We start from the raw sequence: 21405 nt of genomic DNA on the forward strand, positions 1-21405 counted from the left end.
CAGAGCACACCGATTATTTTCTCTCATTGCTTAACCTCAGTGCTGCTCAGTATTTAAGACTTCAAGAGTTAAATCACCTCAGATGTGAACAGCTCCTTCTAAGAGAAAATCGATCAGAGAAGTCACACACTTCCATTTTATTTTAACACAAAAATTACAAAGTATATGGCCAATTCAGCCTATGGTGTCATTGAAGCAGCAAGATAATGTTTGACCACACCCCCACTCCCACTTCTACTGAACAACTTCCCACTACATAAGAAAATGAAAAACAAAAAGACAGAATTAAAATGGGATTAATGATCTGGCCCAGTGCTAGATAAGTAGCCTAACAATGGATTACTGCGGGAAACAGTTTCTTCCTCTCCCCAGTAATGTTTAGACATGCTTGTCCATGTTGCCTCTCCTTCACTGGCATCATCCAATAATGCCAAGCAAATATGGGGAAAATCACCATGTGATCACATCACAAATGAGAAGAAAGCTACAGAACTAATTCTAAACAATGATAGCCACATATTGAACATAACATCTCATCACATCCACAAGAGTCTGATTTGTTAAGATTTTTTCCATCAAAAATAAACATCTAAAGCAAAATGGAGGTTAAATACACACATTTAATATGCATATAGTCAGTCTAGTTTAGCAGCACTTTTAACTATCCTGAAGTGAAGCTCAATGAAGATTCTCTCTATCCATTTGCAACTCCTGTGCTTAAAGCTTCATATTCATGTAGCTACATTTTTAGAGGTGCTATGCGTAATGTAAAAACGTTGTGAAAGCAACATCACTCCAGAGTCAGAAAAGACTGGTGCTTGCACAAGGGACTACCTTTACCTTTTTAGGTGTCATGTTGAGCTGATATTTGGTGTGAAGAGTTAGGAATCACTTTCCACCCGAAGAGCAGTATGCAAAAGTGACTTTTTGACTACACTTTTACCTAAACATTTATTTCAATATCAGCCCTTATAGCTACTGGTAATCTGACAGGTTATAAAAGGGACCTAATTTTATGCTCCCATTTTAGCCTCAATATTGCATGATAGGGATCTCTTTGATGTGGATGATGGAGATAAATGGAAAGTTCTGAACTTTCTAGCATCTTAAAATCTATTAGGAAACTTGACAAACCCAGATTAACCCAGTCTTCCCTCATGTTTAACTAATCTTGGTTAACTATAGCTTTATAATCTCTTATGAGGCTTTATATAACTGGCCCTCATTTTTTAAAACACTCTTCTTGATAAAATTTTTCAAATTACTTAACTGCTATTTTGAACAGAAATGAATAATCGGCATTACATAGAATTAGAATATAAGAGATTGTATTTATACCCCTTCCTTCACTCAGAGTCTCAGAGTTGTTTACAATCTCCTTCCCTTCCTCTCCCCACAACAGATACCCTGTGAAGTAGGTGGGGCTCAGAGAATGGTTTTAAGATAACAGTTCTGAAAGAACTGTGACTGACCCAAGGTCACCCTGCTGACTGCATGTGGAATGTGGGGAATCAAACCCAGTTTGTCCAGATTAGACTCTGCGCACTTAACCACTACACTAAACTGGCTCTCATTAAAGACAGTAGTATAATACATTTCAATTTAGTAACTACCCCATTGACTATGATCCAGCAACTGAATATTATAAATATATCTGGTGCAGTCCACCAGTGTTGACTGTGGGCTGACCTGTATTTTCAGAGTATTATATGTTGCTGCCAAAAATATGATCTGGGTGTACATCTATTTAACTGGACTAGGGTCATCTGAAAATTCTTTTGGGTTACAGGGAAATATATAGCTTTGACCCACAAAATGAAAACAGACATCTGAAATACAACTCTCAATATAATTTCAATAAAAATATTCATCACTTACACAAAACAACAAACTGATACCAGCTCACTTATTTGTTGTCAAAAGCTTTTCCCAAGGTGCATCTACATTACACAAAAACCAAAATACAAATGGAACTGCACAGATTCTGAGATTAACAGATCTATAAAACACAGTGGGTTTATAGCAACACTATGAAGAAACAGGAAATGGATATTTAGTACATACACGGTGCAGGGCAATGTCAGAAGGGAACATAAGTTTATGCAAAGGGAAAACACATACATCCTTTTTCATGGGGAGAAACGTAATCCTTCCCAATACTTTTACATGCTACTTTGAAAAGATCCCTCACTACTCTCCATATAATGTTCAAAGCTACTTCTAGCCTACCATTAAGTATACATTTAAAAAAAACCAAAGTAGAATAACTGCACCATAAAGCAATATTAATATACCTGCAAAACAGACAAAAATGTGCATTTGAGCAATATTACTTCTGCCCCATCTACAGGCGAATTCTTGGAATGCTGCATTTTCACAACCTTCTTCAATGATCAGCTGATCAACTATAGGCAATTCCTTAGAAGGATGAGGTGCAACAACTTCTATTTTTGTCTCAATTATTTGAGCAAGTTACTAACTCTGTATTTTCACCTCCAAGGTGTTTTTTTTTTAATTGTTTTAAAATAATATGACTCCTGCACTGTTTAATATACTGCCTTGTTTAAAATTTTACCACTTGCAAATTACGGTATATTTGATGTAAGTATAGATTGGTTATTTTCCTTTTTTAAAAAAGATGATTTGCAAGAAAATAAACATCAGAGAACAGGAACTACCTACCAAAATATTATTTAGGTAGTAGAGGGGTTCCTAGCTCCAATCTCATGCTCCCCCCTCCATTAAATTTAGAACCACGTAACAAATACAGAAAAGTATTTCATACAGCTACAGATAGGAAAATAGCAATTTTACATGAACAGAAGTTATTCCTTACTTTGCCTTTGCAACTTTAAAGCCTATAATTAAATCCAGCGATCATCACAGGCCAATATATGGTATGTGCTAGTCTCTCTCATTTTCAACTTGAAGCAGCAAGTTCTTTCAGCAATGTAAGGGAGAATAGTTTCCAGATCCTTGCAATATAGCTATGTGGTATAGGGAATTGTAAGCCATTAAAAAAAATTACAGAGGAAAGCAACAAAAGACAGGAATGCCTCCTGTAGCTGGGGTTGAGGACCAGGTGAACTGTATACCCTCAGGAACTTTTTTTGGTTGTGAGAAGCAATCCTAATGTGATTCCAATGAGTTCAGCAAATGAAGTCTAAGATGCAGATTGCTGACCTGTATTAATGGTTCTAAAGTGCAAGATACCTCACTTCACTGATCTCTCTTAACATGGCTCTGAAGCAGGAGTAAATGATGGGGAAGGATGGGTAGAGATTAAAATAATCTGCACATCCTGAACAATTCCTAGATTCCTACCTGTAATTTGTACACAGCTATCTCTCTTTGTACCATTTGCTCCTACCAAACACTGATCTGCAGAAAACAAATCCCAGAACCTAAGCTTCACTCTGGGGAAAAAAGAACACAGCAAGAGACCAACTAAGCAGAGGAAGGCTCAACAGCAAGGCCTGGATTACACAGTAGGAACCAATTAGGATGAGCAAGGATCAACAGCAAGGTCAGAGTCTTCAGCAGTCACTCCCAAGAGAATAAAAAATTCATCTTAAATTCTATTACATGCACCTTGTCTCTGGGCAGCTGAAAATGCAGTATCTGTAGCAGAGTGGCTATTCAAACTACACTGGGTGGTGCATACATGAGTTTGAGAAGGGTATTTATTCAACCTTAAATACAAGGCTATGCAAGATTATTTTAAAATGCTTAAATATATTTCCCTCATACTACTAAAGGGGTACTGGCAGTGAGGCTTGAAAAGCAGAATAGCCTGTACTTTAAAACAGCACCACACTCAACAAGAGCAAATTTCTTCAGATATCACACGGACAGTTATGTGATTAGATAGGGAGATAATAACTTGTCTGGCTTAAAAAAAATATTAAAGTGTTATTAGAAAATATACTATTTAGAAAACTGGAAGAAGCTCTGAAAACTTGAAGTCTGCAACACCTAACTCTCACTCAAACAGGACTAAATGTTGGTTAGCTGTGTCTTTAAACCCTATTCACACATGGTTCTTTGTAGAGCCTACACAAAGTGAGAAATCAAAAATATGGCTACTCAGGTGTTTCAGTGCCAGTAAAACAGGCACAGCCAGAGGGACTATTATTCCTCTAGTGCTGAAAGGTAACAATTGTACAATCAGAACATAGATCTTTAATTCCATCAGGGATGCCTGTTGCAGGGATAGAAAGAAACAATGATATAAACAACCACAGGTTGTAGTGACCAAATTACTATGTAATAATGGTGCATATATACAAATTAACAAAAAGGAATTACAAAATTCATAAATAATCTTCCAAGCAAGGAGTCCCGATGTGCAGGTAGTCGACTTAAAGGGTCCTGCTTCAATTATTCTTCCAGCATAGGGTGCTCCATAAATTCTTAAAGAAGACGTCCCCATTCAAAATATGCTTACAGCAACACTTCCAATGCGTTCCCCACTGCTTAATACTTGTAATGACTATATGGGAATATAAATTCTCCAAAAAACTTTAAACCGTCATCATTCTCATAAGCAGCTCAAGTCTGATCCCAATTCATAAGTATGCTCTGAGGAGAATGATATTCAAATAAGGTTTGGGGCTGAAAGACAGCTCCACAATTCACATCAAGGTACAGCTTACAACCTGAAGTTTAGATATAACATTCAACATGAATGTGACAATTTACAATGTGTTTAAACCAATAAACCAACAAAACAGCAAAGGTCCTGAAAAACCTTGAACTCTCAAGGAGATGCTCTCTCCAGGCAGATTTTCTAAAAGGCCAAAGTTAGTAGTTATAGTTTTTCAACAGTAAATGAAAAAAGCATGCTTTTTCCTAGAGGACTACAGTAATCTTCAGACTCTAAAACTCTACTAGTATTCAGCAACTATGTTTGATTTTTAAATTTTATTTTATAGGGGCAATGGAAGAAAAAGCAGGATTTGTGATTAAGCTTCAACGTAATAGTCTTCTCAAAACCCAGGAACAGTGACAAATTAAAAATTCAGGATGACCTTTCCAAGAACTGACCAACATAATCAGATAGCTATCATTAGCATTTTGCTATTTAAGGGTGTGCAAAGTAAGCTGTTTAAATAAACATCCAACTTAAATCCTCCTTGAAATTAAGGTGCCTTCTAAAAGTTTGATGCATTTGTGCAATCAAGCCCCAGACTTTAGAAATGGCACTATTCTACGTAACCGCACACTTCAACTTATTGCCATGTCAAACTGACTAGTAATAGCACAAACAGCTTGCTTTCATCAAGCAGGTCACATACAAGCTTTTTCAACATAAAGCAAACTATATGATAGTTATCACTTTGTATATATTAAGAACACTGCCTGTTTTGTATTCATTATGAAATACCTTGAGGAAGTCTTTTTTAATTCACAGTTAACATTTATAATTAAAAATATAACAGCACCTTCCGGCAGTTTTCCATGGGCAGACTATTATTATTCCTGCATCGAGTGATAGAATTAGGCAATGAAAGTTTTGATCACCATCTGAATCTGTTTCTTGCATGCTGGGCAAGGCAATCGTCTCTTCTTCAACATTTTTGCACAGGTAAAACAGGCCACTAGATGAGCTGTCCTTCCATGGACAATATTTCCATTCCGTGGCCGCTTCTGGCACACTAGGCAAGGCTTCAGCAATTCTTCGTTACACTCAAGGGACTGGACTTCCTCCTCCTCCTTTTGTTTGTACTTGCTAAACTGAAGCAAAGACTGTTTGACTTCAAACCCTTGTGCCAGGTGCATGGAGTCTGCAGGGCTTCTAGGGCTTTGGTGGGGTTTAACTTCTGCTCTGCACAGATCTTTGGGTCGTACAATTGGAGCAGAGACTGTTCTTCGGCAGTCTGGGACATCCATCCCTTCTGTGTCGTCTTTACTTTGCATTGTGGCAATACTGGATGTAGAGACAGAGTGAACCAGCTTAGGGCAGTCAGAGAACCAATCTTTCCGTAAGGCCCAGCAACGGAAACAGTACCGTTTGATGGGAGAGTTAAACTTCTTGCATTTGGTGCACTGCCAACAGTCCTGATAAGCAAAAGGAGGCAATTAAACCAAACCATAGACTGCTCTTCTCCCTCTTTAAGGAGAAGGCATTTAAGAAACACCATCAGTACTGGCATTTTGTCCCAAACTCAAGACTGACATATAAGTCTTAGCTAGATAGCCCTTCACTGAATGTTTATTCTACCTGCTTCTCAGATATCTTTGGAGAATGACCATTTCTCATTCCATTCACTATATTATATTTCTAATGCCATATTCTAAATTAAAGGACATGTAGTCTTTCAAATCAGAAGAATATTTTTCAGGCTCTATAATTATACAAATTATGCTGAATCTACAAAATTGCTGGTAACTTACCTTATCACCCAATATAGCAATGTCACCTTATATCTTTTCAGTTATCTAACATCAGGAAAAGCCCAACCTGTTAAATTGGTATATACTCTAAACTGGAATAGCCAAACTTGCTTAACATAAGAGCCACATAGAACAAACATCAGATGCCGCAAGACATGAACATTAGATAGCAGGGAATCAGGCAAGAAGTTAGGCAGGAAGGAAAATAGATGGGGGAGGGAGGGCAAGGTGGAAAGAAAGAAACTTTTACTTTAAATGCATTCTCCAAGCTGCCAGCTGGTTTGGCTTGGAAAAGTGATTTAAAGAGAGAAATGCCTTCTCCAAGCCTGCCAATGGTGCAGTGGAGACTTCACACGTGTGTGAAAGAACCACACGTGGCTCCCAAGCCACAGTTTGGTCACCCCAGCTGTAAACAGTTTTATTTATTTAATGCTGCCTTTCTACCCACTCAGTGTACCAGAGGCAGTGCACATAAAAACACTGAAACATTTGAACAATTAAATATTTAAAATCATAAAACTATTCAATATAGACATAACCAATACCACCAAAACCAAGAAGAAGAGCCAATAACCATTACTGGAGGTATGCCAAATGAAACAAAAAACTTCACCTGCTGGTAAAAGACACCAACAGATGGACAAATTTCCCTGGGGAAGGAGTTCCAAAGTTTTAGTGCCGCAACTGAAAGACTTTCTCAGGTTGTAACCCATTCAGCCTCAGATGGCAGGGGAAACCAAAGCAAGGCCTCCAAAGATGACCAGAGTGGATGGGTAGATTCATATGGGAGAAGGTCATCCTTAAGGAATCCTGGCTCCAAGACATATAGGGCTTTAAAGGGAAATAACAGCACCTTGGAACAAAGCCCGGAAGCAATTAGAAGCCAGTGTGTGTGGAACAAGACTAGAGTGATATGGTCCCACTGACCCACTCCAGTCAACAATCTGACCACTGCATTCTGCGCCAACTATAGCTTCCAGATTGTCTTCAAATGCAGCCCCATATCAGATTGTCTTCAAATGCAGCCCTAAATTGAGCACATTGCAGTAATCTAATCTAGATGTTACCAGAGCATGCACTGCAGTGACAAGATCTTTTGGGCCCAGAAAGGGACACAGATGGCTCACCAGCTGAAAAGCATTCCTGGCCACTGCTGCCACTTCTTCATCCCACAGCAGGCCCAGACCCAGGAACACCCCCAAGCTATGAATCTGCTCCTATAAATGCAACCCCATCCAGAACAGGGGATAATCCATTTCCTGGGTCACACCTTTCCCCACTAGTAGCGCCTCCATTTTGTCAGGATTAAGTTTCAGCTTGTTAGCATTCTTGCATTCTAAAACAATCTCCAATCACTTGTTCACAGCTTCCACAGCTTCTCTAGGATCAACTGACAGCACAAGACAGAGCTGAGTGCAAGGTTGCCACTAAAATTTTATTTTTCATTTCCTTGACTTTCCATGACCAACATTTGTCAATTTCCCTGACCACCATTCAAATATAACCACAAGTTAAAAAATGAATAGGTCATGTTGCATTAATGCAAGGCTTAATGAAATGTTCCACTCTACAACTACACAAGTCTCAACTGCAAAAATATTTGTCAAAGTAAGAGATTTAATATCAGCTTCTTTCAATACTAACTGCAGCAACATCTGTTTTGCAACTGCACCAATGATTACACCAAGATACAAACTTCAAATCAAGTAAACTCTGAATGCTAACAAGTAGGAACTTTCCAAAGCTGGGAAAGTTTCACTTTCTGGTTCCAGAAAGTATAATGAGCAGATCAGTAGCAAGAAAGGAGGTGATGTTTCTGCAATCTAGAGAAGCAGACAACCCTCATTTGCAACCTTTATGCATGGGACAAGTCAGGAGAGAGGGTGAGAGAGCTGGGTACTCTGTAAACTCCAGCAGGAACAAGCAATCACATCTGCAAAATTTGCTTTGCAGGATGCAGAGCAAAAAGTGCTAGTTGTCCGTGAAATCCAACAGCGGGAAAACTCATTTGCAACTCTGTGCTGGGTTTAGCAGGAGACAAAACGTCCATTCCATACACAAGCATGACCCAAAAACATGCTTATCTTTATATAGAAGTTAAATGCAGTACTAGCAGGTAGGGATGAAAACAGTTAGATGTTTAAAGTTTGTATATTGCTAAATGTTTAAACTAGCCTTGCTTTGTAAATGCTACAGAAGGAAGAAAACACAGTGACAACACAGTATAGCTAAGCAACCAAAAACTGTGCCCCCCCCAAAAAAATCAAACACTTAATTACACTAGAAAAAATATTTCATTCTATAATTGCATGAGCATCAACAAGTTTTTACAGCAGTATCAAAATGGTTAAAAGGAAAGTCCCACTAATAATATGTCCGTTCCACTGGGTGACTCTGAAGAAATTTTCAATCTTCAATGAGTGTATTACTCCAAATTAATCTTGCAGTGCAGAGTCCAACCTCAGATATCTATTTTAAAGGAAAAAATTCACCTTCACATGATTGCCAGCTTTATATCATGTTTCACTGATTACAGCATTTTCATAAACTGATCAAATAACCTTGTAACAGCATTCCGGGATTTGGAGAATGCTGAGCTGACCTGCCTCTCTAAGGGGGGCAGACTGGAGCTTCTGTTCGGGGTAGTAAAGGGCAAATTTTTGCCTTCTGCCTACTTTTCTCAGTGAGAGATTAGTCCAAGATATGCACAGGAAACTTTGAGGTGATTTACCTTGGCTAAAAGGGAGTCCCGGGGGGGGGGCTCCTTTGAAGCTTTGAGGGATCCCCGGAGAATAGTTGCATATTCATCATCTGCAGAAGCTTACAGAGTCATTTATTTAACATAAGCTTGAGAAGAGCCTAATCTTCTTTGAGACTGCTAAACATCTGGTGCTGTATGAGACCAGTGTTGATCTGGATAGCCTTAGAAAAAGGTACTGATTGTTACCTACCATTCTGGGACAATTTAAAACAAACAAAATAATATTAGAAGGTGGGAAAGAGAAAGTTTGAAAGCTTGGAAGAAGAGGAGAAGGGGTGAATTTTGGACTTTGTTAAATTAAGGACAGTGTTAAAAATTGGAAAGGAATTTATTGTTTTGTCTACCTGCGGTCGTGGAGTGAAAGCACCATCGTCAGAGATCTGCAGTTTCTACAGTCAACACAGGAAATACGTCAAGTATCGTGAGACTTAAGTTACCACTGAGAACATGACTTGGGGCAATCAAAGCAGGAAGTAACTATTGGACCTACTCTAGGATTGTATTACCATAGAAAAACATTGGCGGCCATTTTTATTATTAAAAAAGTAATATCTGAGCCTGGGAAGGTCGGAGGACGGCGAAATTAGGCTCATTTGAAAGGGCAGGTTCTAATCTATCAAACCGGATAGTTGAAATTTAATTTGGTGATATCAAATTTTTCGCAGTTTTTTTAATGTCAGTCAAAGGTAACCCATGCAAGGGCTGCCTCATTGGAGAAGATGCAAGATCAGCTGGAAGCAATGGAAGCTAGGATGATGAAAGGGGTGGAAAAGATGATAAATGCTTGCAAAAAAGAACTTAAAAAAGATATTGGGGACTTTAATAAAAGAAATGGAAGAGCTTAGAAATGAAACAGGGGTGGTGTCAAAAAAAAGTGCAGGAGGTAGAAGGGAAAGTTAAACTCCAGGATTCCACCTTATTAAAAATGCAAGAAAAAATAACAATCCATGACTGTAAATTGATGGAGACGCAAATACATCTGAGAGGAGTACCTGAAGAAGAAGGGACAGACTTAAAAGAACATGTTTTCTTGCTGATTTCTTGGAGGAAGATCCTGAAGGGACTAGAAATATGTATGATTATATGTATAGAGTGAATTCATCATATGCCAAGAAAAATAACTTACCAAGAGATGTGGTTATAAGATATATTACAAAAGAAATGGTGGGGAAAATCTTGAATAAAAATTTTGAAAAGATATTGATAGTGGGAGGAAGCAGTATAAGAATAATGAAAGAATTGCCAAGACAAAGTGATAAATGACAGGAGAACATATAAGAAATTAACAGAAAAACTACATGACAATGGAATGAGGTATAGATGAATAATACCTGAAGGTCTGAGCTTTGAGCTACACGGAAGAAGGATTACAATTACAAATACACAGGAGCTGCGTAAATTTTATGAAGAGAAGAATTTGCACCATGATGGATTATAAATTATTATCTTGGAATGTAAATGGACTAAATTCACCACAAAAAAGAAAGGCAATATTTCATTGGATTAAAAAACAAAACTAATATAATTTGCTTACAGAAGTTCATATTAAACAAAAGGATTATAAATTTTTATGGAATAAACAATTGGGACTGGAATTTTTTTCACTGGCTGAACAGAAGAAAAGGGGTGTGATTTTTTATATTAAGCAAGAATTGGACCCAAAAATAATATTTAAAGATAAAGATGGAAGATTTGTGGCAGTAGAAGTAATAATAAATGCGAAAAAATCTTATTATTGGGACTGTATGCACCAAATGGTGCAAAAGATTTTTTTTAAAAGACATTATAAAACAACTTGATGAAGTGACATACGACCAGGTCATGATTATGGGAGATTTTAATGGAACAATTCAGAATACATTGGACAGATCTGGAAAAAAATAATAAGGAAAATTGCCAAAATCCTTCTTTGAACTGGTTAAACAAGAAAACTTGGAAGACATATGGAGAAAATTTAATCCTAAAGTACGAGATTATACATTTTTTTCAGCAAGACATAATACTTTCCCCGAAACTGGCATGTTATGGGGTACAAAGGACTTAGGCCTTATAACTAAGAAAATAGAGATCTTACCGAAGATAGGTGCAGATCATAACCCAATATTATGGATTACAAAATTGTCTAAAAAAGTGAGAAGATGGAGATTAAATGAAAATTTACTACAAAATAAAGAATTAGTGACATCTCTAGAAAATGAAACTAAAGCTTTCTTCCAAATAAATGATAAAGATGATATAGAATTTCAGATGGTGTGGGATGCTTATAAAGCCATAATGAGAGGAATATTGATTACATTAAACAATAAGGGCAAAAGGGCAAAAGAAAAAACAGATGTTGGACATTCAAAATGAAATAAAGAAAAAAGAAGGGGGACTAAGGAAAAGGCCAGGGAAAAAGAAAATTATAAGAGAATTACAATACTACAAACACAAATGAGACATTTGTTAAATAAGGAATTGGAATGGAATTTTAAAAAATTACAACAGAAGTCCTTTGAGGGAGCGAATAAACCTGGAAAGTGTTTGGCCTGGCAACTGAAGAAAAAGAGAGGAAGTAAAATTATTAATAAAATTGTGGTTGATGGAAGAGAGATGGTAGATCAAGAAGGAATAAAGAGAGAATTTTTCAAGGACTATGCTAAATTATTTAAAGGTGTTAAAGTAAATAAGGAAAGGATGGACGTGTATTTGCAAAAGATTAAAATAGCACCCTTAACTGAATATATGAAACAAATTTTGAATGATCCAATTGAAAAAATAGAAATTGAAGCAGCGATTAATGCAATGAAAATTGGAAAAGCACCTGGGCCAGGGCAAAATTTTTAAAGAAGAATTAGTACCGAAACGTCAAAAATTGATGAATATGATAAGAATAAAAGGGAAAATACCAAATACATGGAAGAAAACTGTAATTTCTTTGATTCCTAAGGAAGATAGAGATGTCACGAATGTAAAGAACTATAGACCAATTTCATTACTCAATAATGACTATAAGATATATACAAGAATTTTGGCAGAACGACTTAAACAATATTTGTTAAATTTCATAAGGGAAGACCAAGCAGGATTTCTCCCTAAAAGTCAAATAAGAGACACTATTAGAACTGTTGTAAATATTGTAGAATATTATGAAAGACATCCAGAGAAGGAAGTTGCATTATTCTTTGCGGATGCAGAGAAAGCTTTTGACAATTTGAACTGGGACTTTATGTTTGCAGTAATGGAGAAAATAGAGTTGGGGGAAAACTTTATAAGAATGATAAGCTATGGCGTAAAATGGATGAAGATATGATAAAATGGAATAAGCTTAACTTGTCATTGCTTTGAAGAATAGCTGCAATTAAGATGAATATATACTGAACAACGTGCAAGGTTATGTATAAATGTAGATCTTTCAGATAAAATGATAATCAGCAAAGGTACAAGACAAGGTTGTCCGCTTTCACCTTTGCTGTTTATAATGACTCTTGAAATTTTATTGATGCAAATACAAGATGATAAAGAAATAGAAGGGTTGAGAGTTAAAGGATTTATTTACAAATATAGAGCATTTGCAGATGATACAATGTTTATAAATGAAAATCCTACACAAGTAACACCTTTGTTGTTAGCTAAAATACAAGAATATGGAGAACTGGCGGGATTTTATGTTAATAAAGAAAAATCAAAATTTGTATGTAAAAATATGCAAGTAAATAAACAAAAGGAGTTGCAGAGACTAACAGGATGTGAAGTTACCTCTAAAGTAAAATATTTGGGTGTGGAAATAACAATGAAGAATATTGACCTGTTCAAAAATAACTATGAAAAGCTATGGCGTAAAATGGATGAAGATATGATAAAATGGAATAAGCTTAACTTGTCATTGCTTGGAAGAATAGCTGCAATTAAGATAAATATTTTGCCGAGAATAAGGTATTTGTTTCAAACTATTCCGATTGTGAAAGACAGTAAACAATTTAACAAATGGCAAAGGAAGATTTCGGAATTTGTATGGGCTGGGAAAAAACCAAGGATTAAAATGAAAGTTTTAATAGATGCTAAAGAAAGAGGAGGATTCCAACTACCAGATTTAAGATTATATCATGAAGCAGTTTGTTTAGTGTGGATAAAAGACTGGGTGACGCTGTTGAATAAAAACCTTTTAATGTTGGAAGGTCATGGAAATAAATTCGGCTGGCACGCTTGTATGTATTATGGGAAGAAAAAGATGCGATAGTTTTTTCTCTCACCATTATATAAGAAATAATTTGTTGAATACCTGGATGAAATATAAGAAATATTTATTTATTTATCTATATTTCGATTTATATCCCACGCTTCCCACCGAGGTGGCTCAGGGTGGCTCACAACACATACAGTGATGAAAGAATATGGTGATGAAAGAAAACCATTATGGATAGTGCCAGCAGAAGTGATAAAAATAACAGCTGAGACAGGTGAGGAAAAATGGCTGTCATACAATCAACTATTAAAAATACGAAGTGGCAAAATAGAATTGAAAACTGCTGTGGAGTTGAATAACACATACGATTGGTTTCAGATGCAACAAATAAAGAGTTTGGTGGAAAACGATATTAAAACTGAGGGAATAAGACGAGAGCAAACAGAAATGGAAAAAGATCTGCTTGGAGATAATGAAAAATTAATTTCAAAAACTTGTTACTTTTAAAATGGTGTACAGAAGATGAAGTAGTGAAATCTCAAATGATTAAATGGGCAATAAATGTAAATAAAGAAATACCGATGGATACATGGGAATTTTTATGGAAGAACTCTATGAAACTTCCAACATGTCAGAGTATTAAAGAGAACTGTTTTAAAATGACGTATAGATGGTATATGACTCCTAAAAATTGGCAAAGATGAATAACAAGATGCCAGACACATGTTGGAAATGCAAAAAACATGAACGTTCTTTCTATCATATGTGGTGGACTTGTGAAAGAGCGAAAAAGTATTGACAGATGATCCAGCAAGAAATTTCTAGGATCTTGGGATATGAATTCAAGAAAGCTGCAGAGGCTTTTCTGTTGGGATTACAAATAGAAACATTTCCAAAAGAGGGTAGAACTATAATTTGGTACTTACTTTCAGCTGCTAGGACACTATATGCGCAGTTATGGAAGCAAGAAAAAATACCAAAAAAAAAAATGGGATTGGATTGTAAAAATTATGACATGGAGTGAGATGAACAAATTAACAAGAACTTTAAGAGACTATGATTTAGAAGACTTTAAAAGGGAGTGGAAAAAATTTAGAAGTTATGTAGGAGACGCGTGGAAAGTAAAAGGACTTTGGACAATTTTTGATAATGATTAAACTTTAGAAGAAAGAAGAATATTAATTTTAGTTCTTAGTAATTAAGGGTACCTTTTAATGTTAGTATTTTTAGTAAATAACACTGGCGGGGGTCAAGTAACGGGGGGAGGGGTGCTTAGAAAGAAGCATATGGGATAGATGAAAAGAAGTTATTAACGGAAATTGTTACCATATGTTATCAATAAAATTGTTTAAAACAAATAACCTTGTAACAGCATTTATCTCTCATACATGCCCATTTCCAAATTCTCAATTGGCAGCTTTGATCGACTTATGAAGCTGTAATCAGTGAAACGTGATATAAAGCTGGCGATCGCATGAAGGTGAATTTTTGAAGGTGAAGGTTGGACTCTGCACTGCAAGATGAATTTGGAGTAATACACATTGATTGAAAATTTCTTCAGAGTCACCCAGTGGGACTTTCCTTTTAACCATTTTGATACTGTTGTAAAAACTTGTTGATGCTCATGCAGTTATAGAATGAAATATTTTTCCTAGTGTAATTAAGTGTTTGATTTTTGGGGGGCACAGTTGTTTTTGGTTGCTTTGCAAATGCTACAGGCAGACCTGGGAAATCATGGAGGGACACAGCTTAACAAACACATTAGGCTGGTTGCTGGGGGTGGAGCTGAGAAAAAGGTAGAGCTGGGAAAGGGCATCATTAAGTTTTACTTTTATTCCACTACTTCTCTATTCCAATTGCCACAAGAACAGATCATGCTCTTGCAGCAGGTCAAAAATCCACTGCTTGAACATATTTTAATAACAATTTTCCTGACTTTAGACCAATTTCCCTGACTTTCCTGAAAGTGGCAACCCTGTGAGTGTCATCTGCACATTGGTGGCAACTCTGCCCAAATCTCTGGATGACCTCTCCCAGTGGTTTTATATCAATGTCAAAAAGCACAGGGGACAAGATGGAGCCTAACTCCAGAGTTAAAGGGAACAGCAGAAGTCCCCCAGCAGCACACTGAAGCCTACTGTTGAGGTACGACCAGAACCACCACAGAACAGTGCCTCCCAGCCCCTGTCCCAAAAGGTGAGCAACAGTATTGAAAGCCAACAAGAGATCCAGAAAAATTAACAATGTAACACTCCTCGCATCCATCTGCCAGCGCAGGTCATCCTCCAGGGTGTTCAAGAACATTTGTCCCACAATTATGCCTGAAACCAGACTGGAATGGATCCAAACAATATGCTTATGTCAGGAATCCCTGAAGTTGGCCAACCGCCACCCAATCACCTTGCTCAAGAATAGTACATTTGAGACTTGAGGGTGGTTATCCAATTCTCCTGGGTCAAGAGTAGGTTTCTTTAGGAGCAAATGTACCACTGCCCACTTCAAGGCAGAAACAACCACCCCGTCTTTCAGGAAAGCATTTACTGTCTCCCAGATCTAGTCTGCCAGCTTCCCTCCACATCCCAGGGAAAAAATCTAACCCGGATGTAATCAGGGTTATTTTCAAGCATTCAGGGATTTACCTTTAGATGCCTCCCTTAAGTGCGGGAGGGGCAGTTAGGAACTTTGATATTTTCCACTAATTTAAAGGCTTGAACTCACAATAAACATTGGTTAGGACACACAAATTTGTGATTTACTATTATTTTGATTATTCCCATTTTCCCTTGAAAAAACATACCAATGAGCACCTTGGTTCTAAAGACGTAAGACCCTAATTAACCTTGTTCTACAGAAAGTATGAACTCAGACTCTCCATGAGAAGGGGGTTAGGAAATTAGAAGGAAAAGATACAACTGAGCACACAGTTTTGGGATTTCTGAGCTATGCAAACCATTGTTTTCTTCTTCTTGAGCTCAGCTTGTATTTGCCTACTTGGATGCTTACAAAATAAGCAGTTACCATTAGTTAAGAACCTCCAACAAAAATCCTAGAAATTATAGACAAGCCCTGTACTTCTGAATATAGTACCAAAAGGACAAGAAATACATATTATTTCTTTTGCTTAGGGAGCATTTAAAAGGGATGTAGTAAAGAAATTTGACAAAAAGAAATGCTTCCTACTTCTATTATGGACACATCTCAAATCCATAACTCTACTTCCCAAGTGTACATACCGTGGAGGGACCGTCTATGTCTGTATCATCGCTTAAAGAATGTGAATCTTCAAAGTCTTCAGAAGATGCAATTTCACTTGCCTGCAATAAAAGCAGATGTAAGCCATACTAATGTCTTTGAAACACACCAGCTTTATGTAACTCAATGACAAACAACGTACCACACAAATGACATTATGTGTTTAACATCAAAGTCTAAAACAGTACTTTCTGTAGATTTTTAATTTTTTTTTACTGTATTTATAGTTGGCCTCTCATTGACACTCGAAGCAGATTACACATTTTCTAACGATGCACCACTCCCCACAATTTCATAAATTATTAATCTCTCTTGATCTCTTCAGTAAAATCACAGGCATTGTTGGTGTACATGTGCTGGAAAGCTGCAGATGATCACATGTACTCAGCAAACTAGACATATACAATTTGCATAAGAACACAATGATCTAGCCACATGTGAATTCATTATCATGTACACCCCATTTTTATACTCTTTCTGGACAAAAGTAGCCTGCATTTCGGAAATTTACAACACCCAAATCAACCTTTAATATAAAGTATGCTAGCATTAAAACCTGGTCTTGAAAAACCTACCTGTACCACAGTCAATTTCAACTAAGTGATCTGCACATTTTACTTTTTAAATGGGCATGTAAGTAACAATGGGTTCCTAGGTCACAACATTCATTTTATACAGACCCAACTTCAACTGTCCAAAGATCATATGAAAAGACTTGCTCTCCAGGGCCAAAGGTTAAACATTACTGATCTACAGCAGTTCTCAGATTCTGCTCAACTCTACAGCAGATTCTCTATAATATGGTCTGTGACGTTAATTCTGCTTCAGTCACAAAATTGCATTAATCTTATGGATTGTTAAATCGCTGCTATAAGGCTTAACTTATTGTGTTAAAAAAATAATTTAGCTAGCTAAATACCCTCTAAATTACTGCAATAAAGAAGAATGGTTTGTGAGATCTCAACACTGACCATAAATCAAGTGATTTGTCAGTCATCTCATGTGTGGTAAGAGTTAGACCATGTATATAAACTTAGTTTAAATGTGGCTCTGCTTTTTAAAAGCAACTGACTTCAAAACATTAAGCACAAAGGTGCTATCTATACACATCAGGACATACAATGCAGTCACTTAGTCCTAGTTTATCCAGTCTTGGCCTTACCGATTTGCTATCCTCTTTTCCCTCTTCATTAGCTTGTTCACAGTCAACTCCTTTTGTTGGTACTGTGACTCCTATCTGATCAGAAGCAGATTCACTGAGAAACCATAAGTCATCAGTAGTATCTGAAACAATAGCAGTGTCTATATCCTACAGATAAGGAGGAAAGACATACAGCATTTTTCAGAAATATAGCTCTAGTTAGTATTGTATTCAAGTACAGCTTCAATATATGTGGTGTTCTTCCCCCTCAGCCACATGGGAGAAGATGCAAAGTTGATTTAACAATTTACGTCCTCTCAGCTCTTAATCTTGTATCAACTAGCTACTCTAATACTTTGACATGTATTTGTAGCTTTACTTCAATTCTACCCCTAATTAATGTATTTTTTTAAAAAAATTATTAAAGCACACATATCATTCCTTTCTTTGTAATTCATCATGGCTTACAATAATTAAAACATTTTCAGATAAAACTAAAGTAAAAAACACACACACCCTGGATCACTCATTCCCTCTCCTCCTTTTAAAAATGCCTGCTGGTCAACCCCACCCCCCTTCAAAAGCCCTGGCAAACAAGCAGGCCTTGCAGTACCTCCTGAAGATCTCCAGGGAGGGGGGCCACTCACCTCTTCAGGCAGCTCATTCCACAGAGCCTGAGCCACAATGGAGAAAGCTGGGCCTCTGGTCAATGCCAGATAGGCCATCCTGTGTGGTGGGACAACCAACAAATGGCTGCCCGATAACTATAGTTGGCGTTCAGGGACGTATGGAAGGAGACAGTCCTTTAAATATGTGGGACCAAGGTCCTGAAGGGCTTTAAAGGTCATAACCAGCACCGTGAACTTGGAAAAAAACCTGGCAGCAAATGTAGCTGTTTCAAAATACATAACATGTTTGCTGGTGACTAGCCCCTGACAATAGTTGGGCTGCCACACGCTGGACCAGTTGTGGTTTCTAGGCTTTAAAGAGCAGCCTCAAGTGAAGCATACTCTATTAATCCAACCATGGGGTTAGAAGAAGCATGGATCAGCATGGCCATTTCAGCCAAGTCTAGATAACAAGAGAGTTGGCAAACCAGATGGAGCAGACAGAAGGCATTCCTGACCACTATGACAACCTTCTTTTAAGGAGCAAGGCCATAAGCACCCTCAAGCACTTCTAATCATGCAGTCTAGCATGGATATCTGAATCCTTTCTTGCACAGACTGTAATGCAGGAGAGTGGAACAATTCCTGATTCCATTTACTCAAGGTAAAGGTAGTCCTCTGTGCAAGCATGGAGTCATTACTGACCCATGGGGTAACATCACAACATTTTCTTGGCAGACTTTTTGTTACAGGGTGGTTTGCCATTGCCTTCCCCAGTCATTTACACTTTACTCCCAAGCTGCGTACTCATTTTACCAACCTTGGAAGGATGGAAGGCTGAGCCAGCTACCTTAACCTGACTTCTCCTGGGATCAAACTCAAGTCATGAGCAGAGCTTGGACTGTAGTACTGCAGTTTACCACTCTACACCATGGGGCTCCTCCATTTACCCAAAGATGAAATCAAATACTTAATAACTTCAGCAATACAGATCAACCTAGAAAGAGACCTATAAGAATAGTTTGCACACATCACACAAGTCCTGTTGATCAATATTTACCTGATTAGTCTGAATATCTGTTGAGCCATTACTTCTGGACTTGTAATTATTTCTCAGATTACCTAAAAACCACCATGGAAGACCAGCTACATCCCATTCTTCAAGCACTAGATCTAATGCGGGCTGTTTTTCTGAATGGTTCTCTATCAAACAAGAATAAAATATGACTGTTTACAACTTTAACAGACAAGCCAAAACCAGATTGGGACAGCCCAGAAAGTGAGAGACAGAGCAACCCACAATGTGATGATCATGCTCTGTCGCCATTTCACACATACTTACCTTTATCTTCTTCACATGTGTTTTTGGTTGCAGACATGGCTGATGTGTTCTCTTTTCGTCCAGCGTTGCAAGCCCTCTCTATGCTACTCTGCTTAAAGCAAAGGAAGATACTCATTAGCCAATCAGAACTTACACAGACACAGGGATGTAACACTTCCTTTCTGAGTCACCAGCCGCAGAGCAACATCAATAAGTTAAACAGTAAAAGTCTGAGTACACAAGAATACATTATTAGCTGTCTGAGAATATTGCCAATGATCAAAAAGCATATGTAAGTAAAACAGCTGAAACCCAGGAAAAAAATCTTCCAAATTGATAAGAGTTTAAAATCTGTGATCAACTAGTGATATGAATCTCAATACCTCCATCTCAAATCAGATGTACTTCTCTGCAGTTGTGTTAATTCAATCAAAGTTAAGTAGGAACAAATTAAGTTATCCTAAAATTTTCTAGGGTATTAGAAGGAGGCTACTACTAAGCAAATCCAGACAGGGATCTTTTCTAAAGCACTATCTCTGTTCCAAAGAGAGAAAGACTAGGAAAGACAACAAACCTTATCTGGCAAGTTAACAGAGCAAGCTGGTGTGACTGAGGACAAGAAGTGGTACACCCCAAAAACACACACACAGAGAATGGAACTCTGTTAGACAGAGAATGGTCACTCTGTCCTTGCCCTGTGGACTCCTGTGAACTTCTGAGGAAGGCAAAAGCCTACCAGTCAAACAAGTCAAAAGTTCTGGCAGTCCACCGTGCACAGGTACAGAGAAGGGTCACTCTGTACGACAAAAGAAAACCACCCAGCACTGGGTTTACCTTCAGGTGATCTTGGCTTGGATTATCCACGCTTTGATCCTTTGCGAGAGCATGACTCTGTGCAGCATCTAGACAGCAGGTAAAATAAAAGAAAAAAAACCTTCCCCGGTAATAACCATTCTCACAAACATTGAGGGGTCCTTGACAAGCAACCAACAACCCAAGCCTGGCAACTGTGGGCAAAAAGTGTTAAGATAAACAAAAATATAGGTTTTTTCATTCAGCAACACTACTGCATTTCCTAGTAAGCTTACATTCAGAGCCTGAGTTTCCTGCCTTCTCTGAATGAGTCACATTCTGGCTTACTGGCTTACTACTTTTCATTCAGGCCTTCCAGGACAGCAACTTCAGCTGCTGTGGGTTCCATGACAGACTGAAGAAAGGATGTCCAGATGTTTTTAACTTCTTAGTTTTCAAGTGGAAAATAGATGTGGCACTGAGTCATCATGAAGATACGTTAGCTAGTTTATTGCACCCTGGCAGGAAGACGGTCATCAACTAGCTACACTGAAAATTCTCCCTTGCAACAGCGAGGCCTCCATCCTTCCGAAGCTCAGATACAAATGTCCTCATATGCACATGGATGCAAAGTGAAGCAATGTGGAGTTACAGATTTCTCTTATCTAGCATCAAACATCCAGAGTTTTAAAGGAAGCTCTGAAAGGAGAAGCCAAAAGGACTCTTCCAGTGCAGAGTCCAATTTCTGTGTCTGAATAGGACATCAAGATGTTGGAGCAGGCAGCCCAAGGGTTTAGCCTCAGCACTGCTTTTTTAAAAGGGCCCCAGAAACACAAAAGGGTGAGGATCATGCGAACACAGACGCTCTAAGTCACAATGCAAGTATACAGAAACTTATCAAGTTACTAACCATATATGGATAAGCTAGAATAGGGAGCAAGCTTACACTGCTCACTAGTCTGATTAATG

General features: G+C 37.7%; 1 protein-coding gene across 4 annotated transcripts in view; it reads right to left on the reverse strand.

The window, feature by feature from the left end:
* Window positions 1–546: 546 nt before the first annotated feature.
* MDM4 (MDM4 regulator of p53) overlaps window positions 547–21405 on the reverse strand; it is a 35918-nt gene continuing 15059 nt past the window's right edge. Inside the window, exons 5-10 of one of the 4 annotated variants that reach the window (XM_060231366.1) lie at window positions 20479–20546; window positions 19666–19753; window positions 19384–19514; window positions 17737–17883; window positions 16556–16636; window positions 547–6060 (exon numbers count right to left, since the gene is read on the reverse strand). In XM_060231366.1, the coding sequence (XP_060087349.1) occupies window positions 5500–6060; window positions 16556–16636; window positions 17737–17883; window positions 19384–19514; window positions 19666–19753; window positions 20479–20546 (1076 nt within the window). In that variant the 3' untranslated portion in view covers window positions 547–5499. Of the gene's footprint in view, window positions 6061–16555; window positions 16637–17736; window positions 17884–19383; window positions 19527–19665; window positions 19757–20478; window positions 20547–21405 lie in introns of all 4 variants that reach the window. The other 3 variants (XM_060231364.1, XM_060231365.1, XM_060231363.1) reach the window with 3 other exon arrangements.

The sequence above is a fragment of the Heteronotia binoei genome, chromosome 2, assembly GCF_032191835.1.
Source record: "Heteronotia binoei isolate CCM8104 ecotype False Entrance Well chromosome 2, APGP_CSIRO_Hbin_v1, whole genome shotgun sequence".
Taxonomy (NCBI): Eukaryota; Metazoa; Chordata; class Lepidosauria; order Squamata; family Gekkonidae; genus Heteronotia; species Heteronotia binoei.